The 26127-nt window shown below is 36.1% G+C and overlaps 1 protein-coding gene across 1 annotated transcript; it reads left to right on the top strand.

Moving 5' to 3' along the window:
- Window positions 1–2794: 2794 nt before the first annotated feature.
- Window positions 2795–23561, top strand: LOC141393142 (thioester-containing protein 1 allele S3-like). Its single transcript, XM_073966098.1, has 7 exons — window positions 2795–2942; window positions 3039–3447; window positions 3506–4329; window positions 21551–21812; window positions 21873–22140; window positions 22200–22287; window positions 22346–23561. Exons 1-7 carry the CDS (start codon window positions 2875–2877, stop codon window positions 23451–23453), a joined length of 3027 nt encoding a protein of 1008 aa, XP_073822199.1. The 5' UTR covers window positions 2795–2874; the 3' UTR covers window positions 23454–23561.
- The last annotated feature ends 2566 nt before the right edge of the window (window positions 23562–26127 follow it).

Here is a 26127-nt window from a genome sequence, read left to right as displayed (position 1 = left end):
AGCAGTTCACAACTTTTGCTACTTTTGCCGGTTTTACCATTTTCAAAAGTAAAGGAACAGACCAGATGTCAACAAATATCATAGACAAATAAAAGAATAGACAGAGAAATTGTAGTGTGCTTGTTTTTTGTAGGGGTCGCTCTTACAACCAATATGCTGTGTGTTCACTCAATTGCATTTTGTTTTTGGGTAAATTGCAAGATTTTTTTGATTTTTTTATATGAGGTTGTAGATCCGGCCAAATACTACCCACATATTGTCTTTTACCATCAAAAATCGTTTAAACATTTATAGTTATTGCCATTTTAACAAATGAGTATCTCGTAAACTGACTCAATTCTCATTGAGTAAGAGAATTTAGGTGAGAGGATTTCTTTGTCTATTCTTTTATTTGTCTACGATGCATCTTAACCAAACCCCTTGTAAAAATCTTCTATATTATGTAAAATAAAATTTATTATACCCACAGCATTTATGCTAACGAGGGTATATGTATACACTTTCATACGGGCAAAATGTGCCTCATCGAAATAATGGTTTTAGAACCCAAGAATGTTTGGACGAAATGTGTTTCAGACAATTTGGAGTCGATTGAGCAATGTCCGTCCGTCTGTTTGGCTGGAGCGCACGATAACTCTCGAACGGATGAACCGATTCGGTTCAAATTTTGGCTTTCGTAATATTTTGCCCAAACTTAGTTTAAGTTCGAAGATGGGCTATATCGGTCTACTCCTTCTGGAACCTCCCACACAAAAGTTCGAAAATGTTCGGAAAATTTGTGCGCACGATAACTCTTGAAGTGAGTAACCGATTTGGTCCATACTTTGCACATCCTGAAATGTGTACCAGACTTAGATAAGGTTTTAATACGGACTCAATCGGTCCACTCCTTCGGGTACCTCCCACACAAAATTTCGGAAAAGTTCAGTTTAGGAACATCCGCCGAAATTCACTGCCCCCATACGACGGTACAAGTTTCATTAGGGGCAAGTCCATACTTCCTGAGAAAATAGCATGAAAGTTGCAAAAAACCCCTATGACACCGAGTGAGGTGGTTGGAGCGCAAGATAACTCTAGAACGGATCTGCCGATTCGGTCCAACATTTTACCTTAGTAATTTTTTGTCCAAACATAGTTTAAGTTCGAAGATAAGCCATATCGGTCCATTCCTTCACATACCTCCCCCCAAAAGTTCAAAAATGTTGGGAAAAATTTGTTGTACGGTAACTCTTGAAGGGAGTGGCCGAATTGGTCCATACTTTACACATCCTAATATATCTACCAGATATAGATCAGGTTCAAATATAGACTATATTTGTCCACTCCATCCGGTACCTCCCACACAAAATTTCGGATAAGTTCACTTTAAGGCCTGATAACGAACTTGCATTCGCTGCCTCAATTACAATGGTAAAAGTTTTTTTCAAGTCCATACTTCTTGTGCAAACAGCCCGAAGGGTGTAAAAACCCATAGGCACCATATGTAGTGGCTGGAAATCCACTTCCATAATGGTCAATGTCGATCCATTCCTTTTAGTATCTCCTCCGCAAAACTTTTGATCTTTAATCCTTTAATTTAATTTTTAAAACCCCCTAAATACATACGTTTTTTGGGAAACATTGTTTCAATATACACAGGCTGAGGGTATATCTCTGTCGGCAAAGCCGTCTGATACTTTTTTACTTTTTTTATTAATTTTTGCAAATATGAACTTGCCAACAAAATATATATTTGGATTGAAGCTCAAGATGAAGAAATGAATCGGATTCGAGAACAGCTCTTAAACTGCACTTTTCCGGAATGTTGTGTTGGAGGTATCCAAAGGAGTTGACATATATAGCCAATATTCGAATTTTATCTATGTCTCATAGAAAATTACAATGTGCGAAGTATGGGTCAAATCGGTTACTGCCACAATTTTAGCGCATGAGGGAGGAACGTGAAGGAGCCGATATTTTCCAACTTTAAATATGGTTGGACAAACTATTACGACGGCCAAATTGTGGACCGAATCGGCTGATCCGTTCGAGAATTATCGTACGCTTCAGCCACTACACATGGTGAAATAGTGAATTTTTACAGCTTTAGGGGCAGGAAGTATGGACTTGCCTCTGAAAAAATTTGTACCGTCGTAGTGGGGGCAGCGAATACTACTTGTTGCAAAAATAATCAAAGCGATTCGAGTGCAGGTCTTAAATTGCACTTTTCCCAAATTTGGTTTGGGAGGTACCCGAAGGAGTGTACCGACCGAACCTGATTTATGTCTCGTGGACATATTACGATGTGCAAAGTATGGACCAAACCGTTTACTGCCTTCGAGAGTTATCGTGCACACCAATTTAGCGACATTTTTTGATCTTTTGTGGAGTGGACCAATATGCCCCATCTTCCAACTTATACTAAGTTTGGACAAAATATTTCGAAGGCCAAATGATGGACCGAATCGGATCGAGAGTTATCTTGCGCTCCAGCCAGCCAGACAGACGGACGGACATTGCTAAATCGACTCCAAATTGTCTGAAACGGATTTCGTCCAAACACACTTCGGGTCCGAACCCGTTATTTCGATGAGGCACATTTTGCCCATATGAAAGTGTTTATATTTTCATTGGCATAAATGGTGAGAATATAAAAATTATCCAAACCGGTCCAGCCGTTCTCAACTGATGTAATTACCAAAGAACGTCATTTGATTTTGATTTATAAAAATTACGAAGATCGCATAACAAACCTTAATTGTGCTTTAAGAAAATTTTCAACTAATAAATTTTCTCTACTAAAATTATGAATCTCAGTATCAGTATATCATTTACAATTAAGACAAGTAGTACACAAATACGGACAAATTGCATATTACAGAGAATCGCAAAATAATGAAGTTTTGCCTACTATTAACTTGCTTCATTGTGCTGCGGCTATATTCAGTGTTCGGTGATCAGAGGTAAGTTTCCCCTCTAATCAAATGCATATGTATGTACATCTGCTCACATTTAAAGTCACGTGATTCAATGCACTGCTCATCTTATTTGCATTGCAGTTACTATTCGATTATCGCCCCCGGCACAATAAAATCAAATCGTAAATACAGTGTTGTTGTAACGTTACACGATGCCGTCGAACCGGCTACAATACGTTTTGGTATTGTCGGTCCCTCGTACAACCAAACACAAAGTGTCAGTTTACAACCATACGAATCGCAACAAGTTGATTTTATGCCAGCAAAACTTAAGCAAGGTCGTTATACATTTTTTGCTGAAGGTGTTAACAGTTTGGCATTTAAAAATGAAACAGTATTATTAGTGGAAGAAAATGCTGGTCCAAAAATTTATGTACAAACTGATAAAGCTGTTTATAAGCCCTTAGATTTGGTACAATTTCGTGTTGTCATTCTCGACGAACATACAAGACCAATCAATATTACGGAACCCATTCGTGTAGAGATAATGGTAAGTTTGAACAATTGAAAGTAAATCGGGCTGGTAATCGAGTTTCTTCCTTTTTTAGGATGCCAACAAAAATCGTGTAAAGCAATTCAAGGACATTGAACTAACCCATGGTGTATTCACAAACAAATTTAACTTATCTGAACATCCGGCATTGGGGTTGTGGAGAATTGTTACAACCATCAGTGGCAAATATGCGTATACTCAAGAAGGGCAATTTAAAGTGAAAAAGTATATCCTACCTAAATTTTATGTTACAATTGAAAATACGGCCAATGTAACACCAGATAATCCCATTATCAAAATGAACTTCTATGGAAAATATAATTTTGGCAGATATGTAGAAGGAAATGCCACAATATCGGTAATTGATTGGATTGGAAATCCAGTAATTCAAGATCAACATGTACAGGTTAATGGCGACGTTCAAACATTAGATATATTCGTTAAAAACTTTGAAAATTATAATTACGTCAATAGTATAACAATTAAAGTAAAACTTACTGAAAAATATACCAGCCGAACAGCATCTGCTTTGGCATTTGCTCAAGTTCAACAACAGGAATTCAATATAATTGTTGATACTGCAGATATTGAATTTGAAAATGGTAAACCTAGTAGGATAAAGGTCAAAGTTAAACAGTGGAATGGTACTGCTGTTAGAGATGCTAGCGAACCAGTTTTCATGATACATGGTGATCAAACATATAAGGCACAACTGAATGATGCCGGTGTAGCGGTATTTAATATTCAACATGATACTGGTGCAAAGCATATTTTCAAATATCGAGATTCCTCAACAATATTGCCGAATATCTATATCACTGACGAAGGTTCGAATAATAAGACGGAACATTTCTGTAAGCTGACTATACTTAGTGGCAGGTGAGTAGTGCTGACGTGAGAAAGATATTTGCATAACAAGATTGGAAAGTACAGTCGAAATCGCTTATAACATCGTCTTTTATAACGTTATATTGCTTATAACTACGTAATCCAAAAGTCCAGAATTTCTGCCTTTTATATTGCACACAAATAAATATCGGTTATATAATAATATAATTTTGTTATCGGTTATAATGTCGAACCATACGTAAAAGAAAAATTTCTCTCAAATTTTTGTCGTATGTATATCTTTTTCAAACCCAAACAACAGCAGAATACCAAACATATCATCGGTGTCATGATTAAGCGTTCCATAAGTCATTTGCCTTATTCAAGAAAAACTCAAGTTAATGGTTGAGCTCATACAGGCTAAAAGTAGTGTAAAAATCCAATACTTTAAGAGCACAGTTCTATTTAACTAAATTCAAAGAATATATCAGGAGTTTATTTTAGTCTGATATCTGTGATAGTCTAGAAGTTATGGCCAATTTTTGTAATTGTAAAAAGTTGATGTATTGTTTCATGTGATATTTTTATACCCTCAGCATTTATGCTAACGAGGGTATATGAGCAAAGGACAAAAAAAAATAGTTTCCATCAAGCCAAGGTTTGTTCTATTATAAAACGCGAACTACTGTAGTTTACCAATAACTATGACTTTTGCTGGATCAAATTAAGTATTTTTAAACAAAGCTCAAAAACTTAGAAAAAAAATTTATTTGCGTGGAAGTTATGACCGCGTAAATGAATAAACATAGTCAAAAACACCTTGAAACTATCGAGGTTTTTCAAATTGCTATTCGATTACTGGTTAAACCATTCAAATAACGGACATCAATACAAAGTAAAAGTAGAAGAATACAAAATTAAAATTACACTTGTAATGTATCACTTTTCAAAATTTCCAATGCATCCACCTTTTATGGATGCTGACATTTTGAACACGGATTTTAGGTGTTTTTTGTATTTTTGATTTAACTTGGACGCGCACCCGGGTATAGCAAAAAACAAATCATAGAATTAAAGTACTCACGATAACGCATAATTTGATATGTATATTGACTATGAACCCCACACAGCATCACAGTAACCTATTGTCAAAGGCCAAAATTTAGTGCAATATTTTATCTTAAAAACCTATTTTTTGGTACAGTATTTACAATATCCTTTTGAGTGTGCTGGTACCACCCGATATTTTGGTTTTTCGGCGGTCCGGATCATATAATTCATAGATTGTGAAAATCCATCCACTAGATCGGCTACTGTAAACATTTAAAAAGGTTTTTGAAAATATCGCGGATTAATTCGACTTTTCTGTGGATCGTTTCTTTTTATACCCTCCACCATAGGATGGGGGGTATATTAAGTTTGTCACTACGTTTTTAACTACTCGAAATAATCATTGTAGACACACAGTATATATGTTCTTGATCAGTATATATATTCTTGATCAGCGTGCAATTCTACATCGATATAGCCATGTCCGTATGCTGTCCGTTTGTCCGTTTGTGGAAATCACGCTAGCTTCCCAACGGATTGAAGTAGGTGGATGCAATGTTGGTAAAATCTATTATATGTTTGTAGGACTTTTGGTATTGAAAGCGGGTTTTGTAGGTCCACGTTTTCGTATAGCCCCCATACAAAGTGACGCGTGACGCGTCGTCGTTTTAAGGAAATTTTAGGATATTTGTCCCATTTGACCACTGAATTGGTTTTAATTTGGTATTTAGTGTCTCCAGAGGCTAAAAGATATTTCTATTAAATTTTGTTTATATAGGTCCACGTTTTGGTATAGCCCCCATATAAGGCCCCATATATAGTACGCGTCATTTTAAGATATTTTGAATTTATTAGTCCCATTTGACCACAGAATCGGTTGTAGCTTTGCATATTGCGTTTCAAGAGGCTAAGAAACATATCTACCATAAAATGTTTACATAGGTCCAAGTTTTGGTATAGCCCCATATAAGGCCCCATATATAGTACGCGTAATTTTTGGATATTTTGAATGTATTAGTCCCATTTGAGCACCGAATTGGTTGTAAATAGGTATTTTGTGTCTCCAGAGGCTAAAAAACACTTCGACCAAAGTTTGTTTATATAGGTCCACAACATTCGGTATAGGTCTACGCCTTCATATAGCCCACATAGAACGAATTCGGAAAATTATAAATATTGGTCCATGTTTTGGAAAGAACAAAAATGTCGCCCATATTAACTGTTTTGAAGGGAGTATTATCAGTTGAGATATATGTACTACTCCTGCAATAAAAGGAAGAGTTCAGTACTTTCATAAACGAAATAAAACTAATTGTTCCTATTCACTACCATACACTTCGTGGTGGAGGGTAAAAAAAGTTCGGTCCGGCCGAACTTAACGCTTTTCTTACTTGTTCAGTTAATAAACCGACACATCACTCGCGTTTTTGCGGAAACAGAGGTTTAAAAAGTTAAGCGGTATGGAAACTGTATCCGATTTATCCCAAAAATATTGTGTGATGCTACATCCACGGTTCTTAATGGATTTTATTGAAATAGGTTTAGATCCACGTATTTTTTCACGGTTGATAGTGAAATCGGATGCGCAAAAAAGGGTGTGCACTTTGTGCAAATTATTAGCGTTAAACAGTTTTTACAGTGCACAGTGTCCGATATTCCAAAAAACCTGGCCAAAAATCGAAAAAAATGTATCAATTTACACTAAAAAAGGGTCAGATATTGTTTATAGGATCCCAGTGCGTGTAGTTATGAAAAAATATATACATTTCTTCTTTAATAAGTGAGTAAAGCAGGTCGAAGTGACCCAATTTGGAATTTTATTTTTATACCCTCCACCATAGGATGGGGGTATATTAAGTTTGTCACTACGTTTGTAACTACTCGAAATAATCATTGTAGACCCCACAAACTATATATATTCTTGATCAGCGTGCAATTCTACATCGATATAGCCATGTCCGTCCGTCTGTCCGTCTGTGGAAATCACTCTAGCGTCCGAACGGATTGACGTAGGTTGATGAAATTTTGGGAAAATATGTTATATTTACGTAGGACTTTTGGTATTGAAAGCGGGCTATGTAGGTCCACGCTTTCGTATAGCCCCCATACAAAATGACGCGTGACGCGTCGTCGTTTTAAGGAATGTTTAAGATATTTGGCCCATTTTACCACCGAATTGGTTGTAATTTGGTACTTTGTGTCTTCAGAGGCCAGAAAATATTCCTACCAAAGTTGGGTTATATAGGTCCACGTTTTGGTATAGCCCCCACATAAGGCCCCTTATAAAGTACGCGTCATTTTAATATATTTTGAATGTATTAGACCAATTTGACCACAGAATTGTTTGTAATTTGGTACTTTGTGTCTCCAGAGGCCAACAAATATTCCTACCAAAGTTGGGTTATATAGGTCCACGTTTTGGTATAGCCCCCATATAAGGACCCATATAAAGTACGCGTCATTTTAATATATTTTGAATGTATTAGACCCATTTGACCACAGAATTGGTTGTAATTTGGTATTTTGTGTCTTCAGAGGCTAGAAAACATTCCTACCAAAGTTGGGTTATATAGGTTCACGTTTTGGTATAGCCCCCACATAAGGCCCCTTATAAAGTACGCGTCACTTTAATATATTTTGAATGTATTAGACCCAGTTGACCAAAGAATCGGTTGTAACTTTGTATTTTGTGTTTCCAGAGGCTAAGAAACAGTTCTACCATAAAATGTTTACATAGGCCTACGTGTTGATATAGCCCCCATAATACGATATCTCCCGATTTTCGATATTTTGAACGTTTTAGCCTCATTATCACACCGAGATGGCTGAAATTTGGTATTTAGTCTTCTTTAGGCGTATAAAACTTTCCGCCAGAAATTTGTAGGTATAGGTCCACGCCATCATATAGCCCCCATAGAACGGTACCTTCCGAATTTCGGTATTTTGAAGGTTGTGGCCACATTAATCCACCAGAATGGCTCAAATTTGTGGTGGAGGGTATAAAAAGTTCGGCCCGACCGAACTTAACGCTTTTCTTACTTGTTTTTAATATTTAAGTTGTTTATAAATCTATGTTAATATGCAAAATAAACAACGGTTATTAAATATTTTTTTTGTAATTGTAATGAAAGGTATGTGAAACGTATTTAAGATGTTCAGTGTAGCCAATGAATTGTGCGTTCTTTAATAATTGATGTCCGTACTTGTTAATTTTTTTCAAGATCAATTTTCACAATAATTTATGAAAATAGTTGTGAGTAAGATCGAGTTGGGCCGTGTAATTTATCATTTCATAAAAAAGGAAGGGTTTTTTTTACCAATTTCCATCGAAGCATCCTGCACATATTTGCACTTTTCGTTTTTGTGTGATATTTTGTCTTGCAGGTATATACAGATTTTCTTTCATTCAGAATGTCAGAATATAGTATAGGGTCACTTTCTGGCGTTTGGGCATAATTTAGAGTTTTGATATATTTTAAGACCTATAGTAAAATTTTATGGCGAAAAAATAGAATAGAATATTTTGGTCTGATCCGACCACATTTTATAGGAGATTTTAAAGATTTGTGGAAAAAGAGACCAAAAAGACCCTTTGCTTTGTATGACAATTTTGCCAAAACTCACATGAAGTACGCCCTTAACCCTAAAATGTGTTTATAATTTTGCATATTTCTGGAGTTTAGGTAAGGTATAGAGTTTTGGTGTATTCTAGGACCCATAGTAAAAATTGATGGCGAACAAATTTGTAGAATATTTTGATCCGATAAGATCAATTTTTATAGGAGGAGGGACCAAAAAGACCCCTTAAATGACCCCCTGATGGTTAAATAATATCAAAAATGTAATCAGCGGTCGGAAAAACATAAGAACCAAAGGTTAGGTCAAAATCCATTAATTTTTAGAGTTTTGGCCAGGTTTTTCGGAAAATCGGACACTGCACGCAGAGAAAAAATATTTTTCGCTTTTGTTGGAACAAAAATATATGTTTTGGTTCCAAAAATGTATTTGTTTTGTTCAAACATTGTAATCCAAATCCAAAAATACCATCTTTTGTTCCAAACATAGAAAACAAAAACAACTTTCGAATTTCCGCAATATTGTTAAAATCGTTAACAATACCGATTGTAGGAACTATCATAATTTAATTTTGTTTACAAAAAGTATTGTCAATACAGAAAACCAGCCCAGAAATTTTTGATTTGAGTGCATATACTTCTCATATACACTTTTCGCATAACTTGGATATAAATGTCGCGTATAATATTGCAATCATTGATGAACACAATACATGGTTTGCTGCATTGGCTGACAACAAAGACAAACAAAAAGCCACAAGAACCCACCACAACATAAGGAATAATTAAACACCGTAACAAACATGAAAAGGAAAGATGAATGAAACAAAACAGAAACAAATAAAAACAAGAGTCTCACAAGTACATACACAAAAACAAAGGTAAAGGCAGCATGTCATACAAACACACCACAACTCACCAAAATTGTTTTTTCAACACGGCATCGAATAGCGAGAGAAGAGAAACGAATTTTCGAAGAAAAGAGAGAAATATTGTTCAGTTGACACAAACTATTTTTGGATTTACAATACTACATGAGGAATCCAACAATATGTTAACAATACATATTTTGCTCTTGGAATATTGTTGGATCAAACATATTTTTTTCTCTGCGTGTGTGCAGTGTTTTATTTAACTCACTTTGGGGTCCGTTTCGTTCAAATCTGGTAACTCATTTTTAACACAGTTGCAGTTGACCAATCGAACTGAAACATTGCACACTTTTCAGATTTGGATGACAATAGATGAATATGGAATCAAAACCAATATTGGTCCATTTTTATAGTATTTTAACGGTTTTTTTAACCAATATTGCTCCATTTTACAGTGTTTCAACGGTGTTTTATTTAACTTGCATTGCAAATCTAGTAACTCATTTTTAACGCAGTTGCAGTTGACCAATCGAACTGAAACTTTGCACACTTTTCAGATTTGAATGACAATGCATGAATATGGGTCCTTTTTTCTACAGCCCTCATATTGGGGAACCACCCGATTTCAGGTATTTTGAGGATTTTATCTTCATTTTTGCCCGAATTAGCTGTAATTTGGCATTTGGGATTGCCAATCATATTTCCCCACCAAAAATTGTGAACATAGGTCCAGGTTTTGGTATAGGCCCCTTATAGCGGTACCACCCGATTTCAAGTATTATGAGGATTTTATCTTCATTTTTAGGCCGAATTGGCAGTAACTTAGCAATGGAACCCCCATTGGTACAGAAACTTCCTCACTAAAAATGATGGACATATGCACAGGTTTTGGTATAGCCCACCTATAGCGGTACCACCTGATTTGTTTTAAGGATTTTATCTTCACTTTTTTTCTCAACAGTACTGAAACCAGGGTTTGGTATAGCCTTTATATAACGGTACTACACGATTTCAGGCATTTTAAAGTTTTTAAAAATAAATTGACTATAATTTTGTTATCAGTGGTCAAAAAAATGTATTTACTAAAAATTTAAAAATAAAAAATAATTTAAAAAAATTAAGTTCAGTGTTTTATTTAGAAATGCACTTAAAACTAGAAAATAATTTGTCGCTTAGCCTCACTAAATATATTCTTTCTCATGATGGAATCTCTCAAATAAAACGCTTGCATTTAAATTATAAATGGTGGCAAAATTAAACGCAAAATTAAATAAAACACTGAAACTTAATTTTTTTTTAAATTATTTTTTATTTGTACAATAAACTGTAGACGATGCTACATCGCCGCCGCTAAAGCCGCCGCTTATAAAGTGTTTACCAATGAAAAAAAAAACAATTCGTTGTATCGGGAAACCGAACGCCCATCAAGTGATATTGAGGATTTCGCGATTTACGTATTTCAAAATGTATATTACCCGATACAGTTTTCCTTCAAAATTATTCCCCATTGAAAGGTACCCAAAATTTGTATGAACATCTTCCTTATCTTCCTCAAGATGTTAGCATGTATTCGGGAAGTGATTACAATGATAAATGTGCGTTTTCGCGTGAATTTTACCTAAATTAGATGTATAAATCCGACCTAGTTTTCCTAAGAGTACATTTTCTTTAACTAACTCACAAAATAAATTTGAAATAAAAATTGGTAAAAAAACGTTTTAAGTTAAACGGTTTTATGTTAAACATACATTGCAATGTTAAAGATAAATGTACTAAAAACCAAAAGATAATAAAATAGGTATAGTCGTGGGAATTATAAACATATGCATAGACTAGACTAAAATAAAATAAAACCGTGGGGCAAGTCAATTGTCTACAATCGTTTATTAAAATGTTTGTTTTGTAATGTTACACTATAATTAGGCAGTTGTTCAACCTACAACGATGGACGTGTGATAAGTAGGGCTAGAATGTGGAAACAAGCTAGCAAGCTCGATTATAAGCGAGTTTTAGGGTTTCATAGTGGTGAGCGAGTAGTACTTTGTCGATTAAAGACAAACTACGAGCAGTGCAACGATTCCTCAGTCAGCAGTGTGAATGTCCAACGATAAACTAGTTGAAACATCTCTTTTATTTACATGGAGTGTATAACTATTGGAATTTCCATGAGCAAGAAAATAGTAAGTAATTTCCTCACCGTCTGCGGGCCAACTGCCTAACGACGAATTAAACGATTCTTCTATCGCACATTAAGTCGATAATTTGTAGACAATTGACGTGCCCCACGGTTTTATTTTAGTCTAGTTAGGTTAGGTTAGGTTTGGGGATGTGTAGTCAATATATATATGTATATTGACTACGCCACTCGGAGACCTTTCGGTCCATTGTGATCATCCATAAAGAAAGAAGGAGGTTCAGAATTACCTGAAAAGAGAAGAGAAAAGAGAGAAGAATAAAGAAAAAAGGGGGGGGGGTGTGGTTTGGAGAGTAGTAATAAATGAATTATTAATAAGAAAGAATGAAGATATAATAAAGACAGAGAGGGTGGTTTATTTGGCGATGGTGGAAAAAGCTGTCAGAGAAGTAGTTACGCTTATGGGTCGCGCCGTCCCAGCCACTTCAGATTTTTGATGATGTTGTTTATGATTGTTGGTTCCATGTTTGAGTAGAAGGTTAAGCTTGGAGGAAAGCGTATTCCTGTTAATCTATACCGCTTTCGAGTTAACATCGGGCAACGACATAAAATATGCTCCATCGTCTCCGTTTCCTCCTCATCTTCACAGAGCCTGCAATAGTCCACGCCATCATACTGCCATTTGCCGATAAAAGCTCGGATGTTGCAATGGCCGGTAATGACTCCCGTCAATACCCTGATTTCTGACTTACTCAAACTTAAAAGCGAAGTTGTTCTCTTTGTTGAAAGATTCGGCCAAATGGCCCTTGACACGTTGCACCTTGGTTCATTATGCCATAGTTCCTTGGCCTGTTCTTCAAAGAACGTCTCCACCTTCCGAAAAACGTGACATATGGGTGGTTTAATAGAAACAGTGATAGCTTGACTTGTTGATTGAGATCCGTGTCTTGCCAGTTCATCTGCCTTCTCGTTTCCCACAATGTCACAGTGTCCCGGTACCCAGCAGAGTCGGACAGCGTTAGTTAGGTTCGCCAAGGCAGTTCTACACTCAAGAACGGCCTCAGACTTGATATTGGGGGATTTGATGGCTTTAAGAGCCGGCTGACTATCAACGAACACGCAGAGAAAAAAATATGTTTGATCCAACAATATTCCAAGAGCAAAATATGTATTGTTAACATATTGTTGGATTCCTCATGTAGTATTGTAAATCCAAAAATAGTTTGTGTCAACTGAACAATATTTCTCTCTTTTCTTCGAAAATTTGTTTCTCTTCTCTCGCTATTCGATGCCGTGTTGAAAAAACAATTTTGGTGAGTTGTGGTGTGTTTGTATGACATGCTGCCTTTACCTTTGTTTTTGTGTGTATGTACTTGTGAGACTCTTGTTTTTATTTGTTTCTGTTTTGCTTCATTCTTCTTTCCTTTTCATGTTTGTTATGGTGTTTAATTATTCCTTATGTTGTGGTGGGTTCTTGTGGCTTTTTGTTTGTCTTTGTTGTCAGCCAATGCAGCAAACCATGTATTGTGTTCATCAATGATTGCAATATTATACGCGACATTTATATCCAAGTTATGCGAAAAGTGTATATGAGAAGTATATGCACTCAAATCAAAAATTTCTGGGCTGGTTTTCTATATTGACAATACTTTTTGTAAACAAAATTAGATTATGATAGTTCCTAAAATCGGTATTGTTAACGATTTTAACAATATTGCGGAAATTCGAAAGTTGTTTTTGTTTTCTATGTTTGGAACAAAAGATGGTATTTTTGGATTTGGATTACAATGTTTGAACAAAACAAATACATTTTTGGAACCAAAACAGATATTTTTGTTCCAACAAAAGCGAAAAATATTTTTTCTCTGCGTGAAGATAGTCACCGGTTCAAAGATTTCAGCATCCAGACTTTTTATCAACTCTGCGGCCATTTTGATCGCGAAGATTTCTGCTTGGAAAACGCTACAGTCGCTGTTCAACCTATAAGAGTACTCGAGGCAAAGCTTTTCGCAGTAGACGCCAGCTCCGGTACCTTCTTCCATCTTGGAACCGTCTGTATAGAAAGCCAGACCGTCCAGAGGAGGGTTACTACGGATCCAGTCATCTCTACTAGGGATAACGACCTCAAAATCATCAAATCTATGGATTCATGTATCAATTCATGTAGCCTTAGAGCACTACGTGCTGCTTGACCTTTGATGCTAATTCTCGTGGGCAAGAGGTTTAGCATCGCGTACAGAGCTGCTTGTGGTGTACTTCTAAAAGCTCCAGTTATCAGGATCGAGGCTGCCCTTTGCACCTTGTCTATGCTGCCCGAGTTCGATTTATGTCGAATTTAATTTAGTCTAGTCTATGCATATGTTTATAATTCCCCCGACTGTATCTATTTTATTATTTTTGGGTTTTTAGTACATTTATCTTAAACATTGCAATGTATGTTTAACATAAAACCGTTTAACTTAAAACGTTTTTTACCTATTTTTATTTTCTAGTTTTTAGTTTTTAGTTTTTATTTCGCATTCTGTTTAATTCATTTAGTGCTTCATTATTGCAAGGTTTCTTGGCCGTTAGTTTATTGCAGTCCAACTCCTCTATACGTAGTCCCTGCAACGATCTTACTCTACTAAGAGCCACGTAGGCTTGACCTTCTTCAAACAGTTTCGCACCTAAGTATACGACTGCGTGATCCACAGTGCTGCCCTGCATTTTATGTATTGTAGAAGCCCATGATAGTGTTAAAGGCAACACTCTTCTTTCAGCCGTCCTGTAATTGTACTTAGCTGGAAACTGTATGGCTTTCGGATGTGTAAGATGTACTGTATAGTGTACTGTATTCTTCTTGTCATGCCCTTTTATTTGATACCCATATTGGTGGAATTGATAAAAAAAATTGTTATCAACCATTTGATAGCGGCGGCCATCTTAGATTTCAATTTTGCATAGTAAATTGTATTCTACTTGTTGAGACCTTTCATTTGATACCCATGTTGATGAGATTGATAAAACCTAAGTTATCCTCCATTTTGTAGAGGCTGCCATCTTGGATTTTAATTTTATATAGTACATTGTATTCTACTGGTTAAGCACTTTCATTTGATACCCATATTGATGGGATTGATAAAACCTACGTTATCGTTGGACATTCACACTGCTGACTGAGGAATCGTTTCACTGCTCGTAGTTTGTCTTTAATCGACAAAGTACTACTCGCTCACCACTATGAAACCCTAAAACTCGCTTATAATCGAGCTTGCTAGCTTGTTTCCACATTCTAGCCCTACTTATCACACGTCCATCGTTGTAGGTTGAACAACTGCCTAATTATAGTGTAACATTACAAAACAAACATTTTAATAAACGATTGTAGACAATTGACGTGCCCCACGGTTTTATTTTATTTTAGTCTAGTCTATGCATATGTTTATAATTCCCCCGACTGTATCTATTTTATTATTTTTTGGTTTTTAGTACATTTATCTTAAACATTGCAATGTATGTTTAACATAAAACCGTTTAACTTAAAACGTTTTTTTACCTATTTTTATTTTCTAGTTTTTAGTTTTTAGTTTTTATTTCGCATTCTGTTTAATTCATTTAGTGCTTCATTATTGCAAGGTTTCTTGGCCGTTAGTTTATTGCAGTCCAACTCCTCTATACGTAGTCCCTGCAACGATCTTACTCTACTAAGAGCCACGTAGGCTTGACCTTCTTCAAACAGTTTCGCACCTAAGTATACGACTGCGTGATCCACAGTGCTGCCCTGCATTTTATGTATTGTAGAAGCCCATGATAGTGTTAAAGGCAACACTCTTCTTTCAGCCGTCCTGTAATTGTACTTAGCTGGAAACTGTATGGCTTTCGGATGTGTAAGATGTACTGTATAGTGTACTGTATTCTTCTTGTCATGCCCCTTATTTGATACCCATATTGGTGGAACTGATAAAAAAAATTGTTATCAACCATTTGATAGCGGCGGCCATCGTAGATTTCAATTTTGCATAGTAAATTGTATTCTACTTGTTGAGACCTTTCATTTGATACCCATGTTGATGAGATTGATAAAACCTAAGTTATCCTCCATTTTGTAGAGGCTGCCATCTTGGATTTTAATTTTATATAGTACATTGTATTCTACTGGTTAAGCACTTTCATTTGATACCCATATTGATGGGATTGATAAAACCTACGTTATCCGCCATTTTGTAGCGGCCGCCATCTTGGATTTCAATTTTTTATAGTATATTGTATTCTGATTGTTGAGCCTTTTCATTTGATACCCATATTGATGGGATTGATAAAACCTACGTTATCCGCCATTTTGTAGCGGCCGCCATCTTGGATTTCAATTTTTTATAGTATATTGTATTCTGCTTGTTGAGCCCTTTCATTTGATACCCATATTGATGGGATTGATAAAACCTACGTTATCCGCCACTTTGTAGCGGCCGCCATCTTGGATTTCAATTTTTTATAGTATATTGTATTCTGCTTGTTGAGCCCTTTCATTTGATACCCATATTGATGGGATTGATAAAACCTACGTTATCCGCCACTTTGTAGCGGCCGCCATCTTGGATTTCTATTTTTATAGTATATTGTATTCTGCTTGTTGAGCCCTTTCATTTGATACCCATATTGATGGGATTGATAAAACCTACGTTATCCGCCACTTTGTAGCGGCCGCCATCTTGGATTTCAATTTTTTATAGTATATTGTATTCTGCTTGTTGAGCCCTTTCATTTGATACCCATATTGATGGGATTGATAAAAACTACGTTATCCGCCATTTTGTAGCGGCCGCCATCATGGATTTCAATTTTTTATGGTATATTGTATTCTGCTTGTTGATCCTTTTCATTTGATACCCATATTTATGGGATTAATAAAACATAAATTATCCGCCATTTTGTAGCGGCGGCCATCTTGAATTTATAATGATAATGAATAAACATAATTGTATTGTCACCAAAATCCAAAGGGTATACAAAATTTCAGATTAATCGGTTGACAGGAAGAGGGTGAAATTTGAATTACTAAATTTGACCGAAGAATAAATAATAAATAAAAAAAAATAAACGGGGTGAGCTAAATAAAACCATTTAAAAATATTTTTATCCCCTTCACCACTATGTGGAAAGGGTATTATAAGTTTGTTTTGGTAAAAAATTCATGTAACACCGCGAAATACTCGTCGGAGACCCCCAATGTGGTATACCAATCTTCATATCTCGGCGAGATAAAGCGATTTTGAGATGTGTGTCCATCCGTCCGTGTGTCCGTCTGTCCATTATAAATTTTAATCAAACTCCAGGCCGCTATTATGGACCCATCGTCATGAAATTTGGTATGGAGGTCGGTTTCACATCAGAATATATCGCTATTTTAATTGGTGATGATCGTGAAATGTTTAGCGGGTGAAATGGACCAAAAACATAAATTTTATCCGATGTTTTAGCTGCTCTGTAGGTCGCAATAATAGTCTGATCGCCTCGAAATTTTAAATAAGGTAAGAGAAAAGTTCAGTTTAGGACCTGCTCTCGAATCGTTTTAATTTTTGTGGTAACATCTTGTATTCACTGCCCCCCCATACGACGATACATGTTTCATCAGGGGCAAGTCAATACTTCCTGAAAAAATAACCTGAAAGGTGCAAAAAAAAAAACCTATGACACCGTGTCTAGCGGTTGGAGATAACACTCGAACGGATCTGCCGATTCGGTCCAAAATTTGGCCTTCATAATATTTTGTCTAAACTTGAATTAAGTTTGAAGATATGTGATATCGATCCTTTCCTTCAGGTGCCTCCCTCGCAAAAGTTCAAAAATGTTCGGAAAAAATGTACGCACGATAACTCTTGAAGGGAGTGACCGATTTGGCCCATACTTTACACATCCTAATATATCTACCAGATAGAGATCAGGTTCGAATATGGACTGTATTTGTCCACTCCTTCGGGTACCTCCCACACAAAATATTGGATAAGTTCACTTTAATACCTGCCCTCGAATAACTTTGATTTCTCTTGAAGAAACTTGCATTCGCTGCCTCAATCACGACGGTAAATGTTTTTTCAAGGGGCAAGTCCATACTTCTTGAGAAAACAGTCGCTGGAGAGCACGAAAACTCTCGAACTGATCAACCGCTTCGGTCCAAAATTTGGCCTTTGTCATATTTTGTCATAGTTTCAGTTCGAAGATAGGCAATATCGGTCCACAACTTCCGTTACTTCCCCCGAATATTTAAAAATGTCACTTAAATGGTATGCACGGTATCACTTGAACAAATTTTGTCTAAACTGTGATTCTAATATTTTGTTCAAATTTAGTTTAACTTGTAAAATGGAGGTACCTTAGGGTACCTCCCCCACAAAAGTTAAACATTTGTGTCTAAGTGCAGTTTTATGTCTGTTCCAAGATCCCTTGGAAATTTAGTCCTCCACAACGAACAGCGTCCTTGGACCTATTTACAGAGATATTATGTTTTCCGTGGCAAGTCCATGCTTCCTGACATAATGGTCCAAAGGTTATACGATTACCCACTGAAATGACTAGTGGGTAGAGTTGTATAGTTCATGAACGAACTAGTTCAATTGAACGATTCATTGAAAAGAGCTTATGAACTAGATCAGTGGATATAGTTCATTATAGTTCACTGAACTATAATCAGTCGGTGACCGTACGATCAACGAACGATTCACAATCTAGTTCAACATGTCGTTCACAAATACATAAAGTGACGGCGTCTCTATCTTAAGGGATGCCTTCGTAATGTGATCAGTTTGTTTATGTTTTGAATCAAGGTATATGAAATAGCTGCCCGAAAATGAAGATTTCTACAAAAACAGAGACATAACATATTACAATATGTCGAATCGATTACCTAATGAATCTGCCTTTTTGGATAGAAAAAAGGGAAAACATAAAAAGAAACACACACGCACAAAGCTTTTACGCAATGACAATTTCTACACACACACACACAACATAAGATTTTTTGCCAGCCACCTAAATGAAGGTTGTTTTTTTCTAAAATTAATTAATCTTTCTTAAAGAATGCAATAAAACTATGTAGATGTAATATTTTTGTTATGGAGTAGTTATATTAGTCTTTTGTTTGTTTGTATTTGGTGTATGTATGCGTTTTCATCAAACGACCGATTTCTTAATCGGTGAACGATTTTTATCTGAATGATTGAACTGGAAAGTGAACTATGAACTAGATTACTGACCTAGTTCAGTTTAAAGAGCTGAGCTATTGAACTAGATCTTTCAAATGAACTAGATTGTACAACTCTACTAGTGGGTGCGATATTTTTCGAAAAGATATGACTCCATAAATATGATCATATTCCATAATGCACTATGTCGGTCCATTCCTCTGCAAAACTTTTGAACTTTAATCCTAACCCACATTTTCGTCGGCAAGTCAAAAAAGGCCACAAAATACTGAAAAGAGCCTAAATACATACGATGAAAGTCTGATACTTTTTCACTTGTTTTTTATACCCTCCACCATAGTATGGAGGGTATATTAAGTTTGTCATTCTGTTTGTAACACATCGAACTAATCATTTGCGACTCTATAAAGTATATATATTCTTGATCAGGATAAAATTCTAAGACGATCTAGCCATGTCCGTCTGTCCGTCTGTTGTAATCACTCTAGCGTCCGCAATAATTGAGATAGAGTGCTGAAATTTTGCACCCGAGGGTCTTTTTTCCATAGGCAGGTCAAGTTCGAAGATGGTCTATATCGGTCCACTTTTTGGTATAGCCCCCATATAACGGTACCTCCGGATTTGAGGTATTTTGACGTTCTTCGCCACAATTGCAGACCGAATTAGCTATAATTTAGCACTTAGGGTTCCTAGTGATCAACAAACTTATATCCCAAAGGATATGGGTATAGGTCCATGTTTTGGTATAGTCCCCATATAACGGTACCTCCCGATTTTCGGTATTTTGAGAATTTTAGCCACAATTTTCAACCGAACTGTCTGCAATTTGACATTTGAGGTTCTCAGTTGTCATGAAACATCTCCACGAAACATCGTCAACATATGTCCATGTTTTGGTATAGCCCCCATATAACGGTACCTCCCGATTTTCGGTATTTTGAGAATTTTAGCTACAATTTTTAACCGAACTAGCTGTAATTTGCCATTTGAGGTTCTCTGTGGTCATGAAACATCTCCACTAAACATCGTCAACATAGGTCCATGTTTTGGTATAGCCCCCATATAACGGTACCTCCCGATTTTCGGTATTTTGAGAATTTTAGCCACAATTTGTAACCGAAATATCTGCAATTTGACATTTGAGGTTCTCAGTGGTCATGAAATATCTCCACCAAACATCGTCAACATAGGTCCATGTTTTAGTATAGCCCCCATATAACGGAATCTCCCGATTTTCGGTATTTTGAGAATTTTAGCTGCAATTTTTAACGGAACTATCTGTAATGATCGGTATTTTGAGAATTTTAGCTACAATTTTGTCTATTCAATATAGGTCCATATTTTGGTATATCCTCCTATATAACTGTACCTCCCGATTTTCGGGAATTTTCAGTGGTCACGAAATTTCTTCACTAAAATTCGTCAACATGGGTCCATTTTTGAGGGTCTACATTGTTTTGATGAAACTACCCTCAATTTGACTCTTGAATTTCCCTGCAGCTATAAAACTTTTCCGCCAAAAAATTTAAAAATAGGTTGACTCTTTCATATAGCCCCGTAAGTGGTACCTTTCACCTAGCTGAACACATTTTTTAGATTAGATTAGATAACACTGTGCAACAAAATGGAGGTGAAAGTCTGGGGAAGAAAGGCCTTGGTGAGTATATTATGAACCCCGAAGGACAGATCCGCCGTGAGTCGAACTTCCGCGTTATGGCGTGATGAAATTTTTGTTAGAGACCCTGTGGGCCATCAGGAATTAGCGTTATATCTTTGTTCACTGTTGCTTAAGTGTTCTACAAAAACAACAAACAAAGATATAATGCTCATTCGTGATGGCTTACAGGGTCTCTTGCAAAAACTTCATCACGTCATAACGCGGAAGTTCGACTCACGGCGCATCTGTCCTTTGGGGTTTTTAATATACACAAACCAAGTGCTTTCATCTCCAAAAGCAATTATCTCTGCCCCAATATTTGTGTTCACAGTGTAATGTTGGTGACATTTCCTGAGTATTTCAGCCTTGTAAGACTTCTCTACAAAAGTGGTGTCTTAAGGAACGCCGTTCGGACTCGGCCACAGGATCTCTTCTGTTTTTTTTTTCAATAACTTCTAAAATTGTGAAAGGACCCTAATTATTCCATTTTGGGCAAATATTTGCTTCAGCGACCGTCAGTGTGCGCTTACTGAGAGCAAGTTAGCATAAATTCAATGTATTATTAACACTCTCTTGATCTCAGTAAGCGCACAATGCAGGTCGCTGGAGCAAATAATTGCCTAATGTGACCTTGCCTTAAGACTATTTTATGGTGGAGGGTATAAAAAGTTCGGCCCGGCCGAACTTAACGACTTTTTACTTGTTTATTTTTGTCTTGCGGTGGTGGGTCTAGAAGCTAGATCTGCTCATGACGGAATATATTAAAATGTCAACTTGTCTGAATTCATATTAATTTTTCTTTCTAGACTTCAACTTGGAAAAATGCTCGAAATTGAAGTGAGTTCATCGAATGATATACCATACATTTTATATACCCTAACTGGACATGGTAATATCATACGAACTGAGCTTATTAAGATGCCGTTAAATAAAAAATCCTATATCATTCGATTAATGCCAACAATCGAAATGATACCTCAGTCATACATCTATGTACATTATGTACACGAAGAAAATTATCGATATGTAGAAATGGCATTGCATTTTCCATCGGAATTTGAAAATAAGGTAGTTTTCAAAAAAATCCATTGCATATTAAAACCTTTATTAATTTTTTTCTTCACACAGATAACACTTTCAGCACCTGAAGAAGCAAGGCCCGGGCAAAATGTTACAATTAATATCACAGCTCAACCCAACTCGTTTGTGTGTTTACTTGCTGTGGATATTGGTGTATACCTCTTGGATAGAACTTTTGATTTGGATAGAACGAAAATATTACGTGAATTAAGTGACGATTTAACATACAGTCCGGTGAAGTCCAATTATTATCCTGGCATAATTTCTGGCTTGTTAACATTTACTAATGCCCACTATCCGTTTTCTCAAACAAGCGGTAAGATTAGATAAAAATGTCGTATATTATATGGAATCTAATAAAAAAACATTTCATAGTCCCTCGTTTTCCAATATCATGGGGTAGTAGTGGTAGTAAATTACGCAAAAAATTTCCAGAGACATGGATATTTCAAAATTTGAAAATGTATGTAATACGAAGGATCATTATTCAATTAAAAAAATAATTGTTTCATTCATTTCAGAACTAAGGAAAATACTCAGTTAAGTTTTGAAATACCTGATACTATAACCACCTGGCGTATTACAGCATTTACCACACACAAGAACACTGGTTTTGGAATTGTTGATGGATCCACTAATATTGTGACAATTAAGCCCTTCTTCTTGGATATCACTCTGCCTTATTCAGTTAAAAGAGATGAAATTGTAACGCTACCCATAACTCTATTTAATTATCACAACAACAGTCTCGATGCCGAAGTTTTCATGTACAATGATGAGCAGGAAGAAGATTTTAATTTTTTTCCAAGTCCGGAAGATCAGAAACAAACATATAGCATGGAACGACTAACGGTTCCCTCCAATGGAGTGGCCAGTGCCTCATTTCAAATAATTCCTCAAAAAATAGGTGCAATTAAATTAAATGTTAGTGCCAAAGCAGCAAATCACTTCTCTGATGCAGTACTGAAATATCTGAAAGTGGAACCAGAGGGTATTGAAAATCACGAAAATCAGGCCATGATATTGCGTACGTCCACAACTGACAAGGAACATTACTCTACGTTATCCCTTAAAATTCCCCAAAACATTGTAACCAATTCAGAGCACATAACCGTATCAATGGTTGGTGATGCTCTTGGTCCGACATTGGAAAATTTAAATGGTTTGGTTATGAAACCAACAGGTTGTGGTGAACAAAATATGGTTAATTTTGCCCCCAATATTTTGGTACTACAATATCTCAAAATAATTGGCAAATATGGCCAGGAGAAAGACTTAATAAAGGAAGCCAAGTCATTTGTTGAAATCGGCTATCAACAAGAGGTATCATTTCGTCACACTAACGGTGGTTATAGTGTATTTGGAGAACGTCGTGATCGTGAGGGTGCCAGCACGTGGTTAACGGCTTATGTTATACGCTTCTTTATTAAAGCTTCGCCGTTTGTTTCGATTGAAGAGAAAATCATAACAAGTGGCTTAGACTTTTTGTCCAACAATCAACGAGAGAATGGAGCTTTTGCCTACACGGGGTATCTATTCTATACGGCACAAGAAAATCGCTTTGCTTTTACGGCATTTGTTCTGTTAACATTTATGGAAAGTAAAGTAAGTGTTTATCTTAATGTATAAAAGAGCTTAGTGATAAGTGCGTGACTGACAGATCATAGCCCAGACGAAATGGCTAAAGATAGAAGCTTGAATATTTGAGTGTGGGTTGCTGTTAGGGTGTAGGGGTGAGATAAGGCTGGGTTTTCTGAAATTCGAACTAGAAGGGTACGAAAAGTACTAAAAGTTTCTAAATATGGTACCATTTGCAAACGGGAAGAGCTACAATCCTGAAATTTGGAATGATGAAGTGTTAGAAAGATGTACCAAAGGGTTTGTGGAAACACCAGCTATAAGTGTACGAAAAGTTACAAAATTTAGTACCAATTGTATATTTTCAGTGGAGTTTATAAAAGGAAATGGTTTTGCTAATACTAATGTGTAAGTTTTAAATGGTACTAAATTTGGTACAATTTGGATTTGGTGTGAACGGATAGATCTAGAAACCTGAAATTTGGGAATTAGGATTACTGCAGAAGTGTAGGATTGAGATATGTAGGTAGCTTTGGAAATTCGTACTTATGCGTACTACATGGTATGAAATTTGGTACAATTTGAAGTTTGGAATACGGTAGGATTGAGGTAGTTTAGGAAATTCGTACTTATGGATACTGAAAGTACTAAATGGTACAATTTGGGTTTGGATGAACCGGATAGAACTGGAATCCTGAAATTTGGAATTACGATTACTTTTGGAGTGTATGATTGTGGTATTTTTGGAAATTCGTACTTATGGGTACGGAAAGTACTTAATGGTACTATATTTGGTACTATTTTGATATGGGTCAACGGATAGAACTGGAATCCTGAAATGTGGAATAAAGATTACTATTGGACTGTAGGTTTGAGGAAGTTTTGAAATTCGTACTCATGGCTACGAACTGTACTAAATTTGGTACAATTCGGAATTTTGAAATTTGGAATGAGGGTCACTAATAAAAACTTAGAAAGATGTACCAAAGGTTTTGTGGAAATACGAGCTATAGGTGAACGAAAAGTACTAAATGTTACTAAATTTGGTACTAATTGTATATTTTGAAGTGTTATAGCTGGAATCTTGAAATTTGGTTGGGAAGTGGTGTTAAGATAAGCAAATCGTTTTGGAAGTTCTAAAAGATACTAAATTGGTACGATTTGGATTTGGGTGAACGGATAGACCTGGAAACCTGAAATTTGGAATTAAGATTACGTTGAAGTGTAGAATTGAGGAAGTTTTGGAAACTCGTACTGATGGGTAGGATTTAATTAGTTTTGAAATCCGTACTTATGGGCACGAAAACTACTAAATGGTACTAAGTTTGGTACAATTTGGATTTGGGTTAACGGATAACGCTGGAATCCGGAAATTTGGAATTAAGATTACATTCGGAGTGTAGGATTGAGGAAATTTTAAAAATTCGTACTTATACAACTACAAAATGGTACTTAATTTGGTAGCTCAAATCCTGAAATCTTTATAAAAAAGGGTACTTCCCCTATACCCTATTTCTTTAAAAATTCTATATTTTTATAAATAAAAATCAAATGTCTTTCGTTGGTAATGGCATCAGTTGAGAAAGGATGGACCGTTGGATAATTCTTTTTGCGAAATGTTCGCCATAACCCGACTTAGGTTTTTATGCAAATAAAAATTGGCCATCCTCACTTTTTCAAAATTACAATTTTCTACAAAAGCTACTGAACCGATTTTTCTGCAATTGTCAGGGAATGTACAGGGATGGTCTCTGGTTAAAAAAGGGCTTCAAATTTTGTTGAATTTCGGAGGGGCGGGGAACTTCTCCTATACCCTATTTTTTTAAAAAAATCTATATCTATATAAATAAAAATCAAGTGTCGTGCGTTGGTGATGGTATCAGTTGAGAACGGCTGGACCGATTTGGATAATTTTTTCGAAATGTTCGTCATAAACCAACTTAGGTTTTTATGCAAAGAAAATTTGACCACGCCCACATTTTCATTTTTCAATTTTAATCTTTTCTACAAAAACTACTGAACTGAATATCCTGAAATTGTCATAGAATGTACAATGATGGCCCTCGTGTGAAATAGGCTACATATTTTGTTGAATTTTAGAAGAGGCGGGGTACCTCACATACCCCTTTTTTAAAACACTATTTTTGCAAAACTTACGAACGCATCGGTTATAAAATTAATTTGCTAGGCACCAAAGACCCGTCCACGCCCACTATATATATGTAAAATATGTAAAATTTGCGAACGTGTCCGTTTCCCCTACCCTGGGTACATATTTTAGCCATAAGACCCGACCACTCTCACTTTCTTAAATATGTTACAAATCAATGGAAAAACCAGATGATATACATAAAACAGTGCGCTTTAACTAACTTTAAATGAAAGGTGCTTACATCTGGAAAGTTTTTGCGATTCTAAAACTACTATGAACCAGTGTTCGAAAATAAACACTATGGTATCGTACATACCGTACCAAGGTGTATAGGTACACTACGTTAATGTACCACTCCGGAACACAAACACTAAAAAATATTTTAGTGATACTGTACTGGAGCACAACGAAAATCTTTTTGTACCGGCTGCGGTACACTACGATTTTTAGTGTACCGGCTGCGGCACCCAGCAAAAAGTTTGCATCCCTGGATGCAGTTTAATCAGTACAAGTGTACAGTATATTTTAACACTGTGCAACAAAATGGAGCTCGAGGTCTGGGGGGTGGAAAAT

This window comes from Musca autumnalis, unplaced genomic scaffold, assembly GCF_047663935.1.
Source record: "Musca autumnalis isolate F117 unplaced genomic scaffold, ASM4766393v1 scaffold_2, whole genome shotgun sequence".
Lineage (NCBI taxonomy): Eukaryota > Metazoa > Arthropoda > Insecta > Diptera > Muscidae > Musca > Musca autumnalis.
This window is presented reverse-complemented; position numbering and strand designations above follow the sequence as displayed.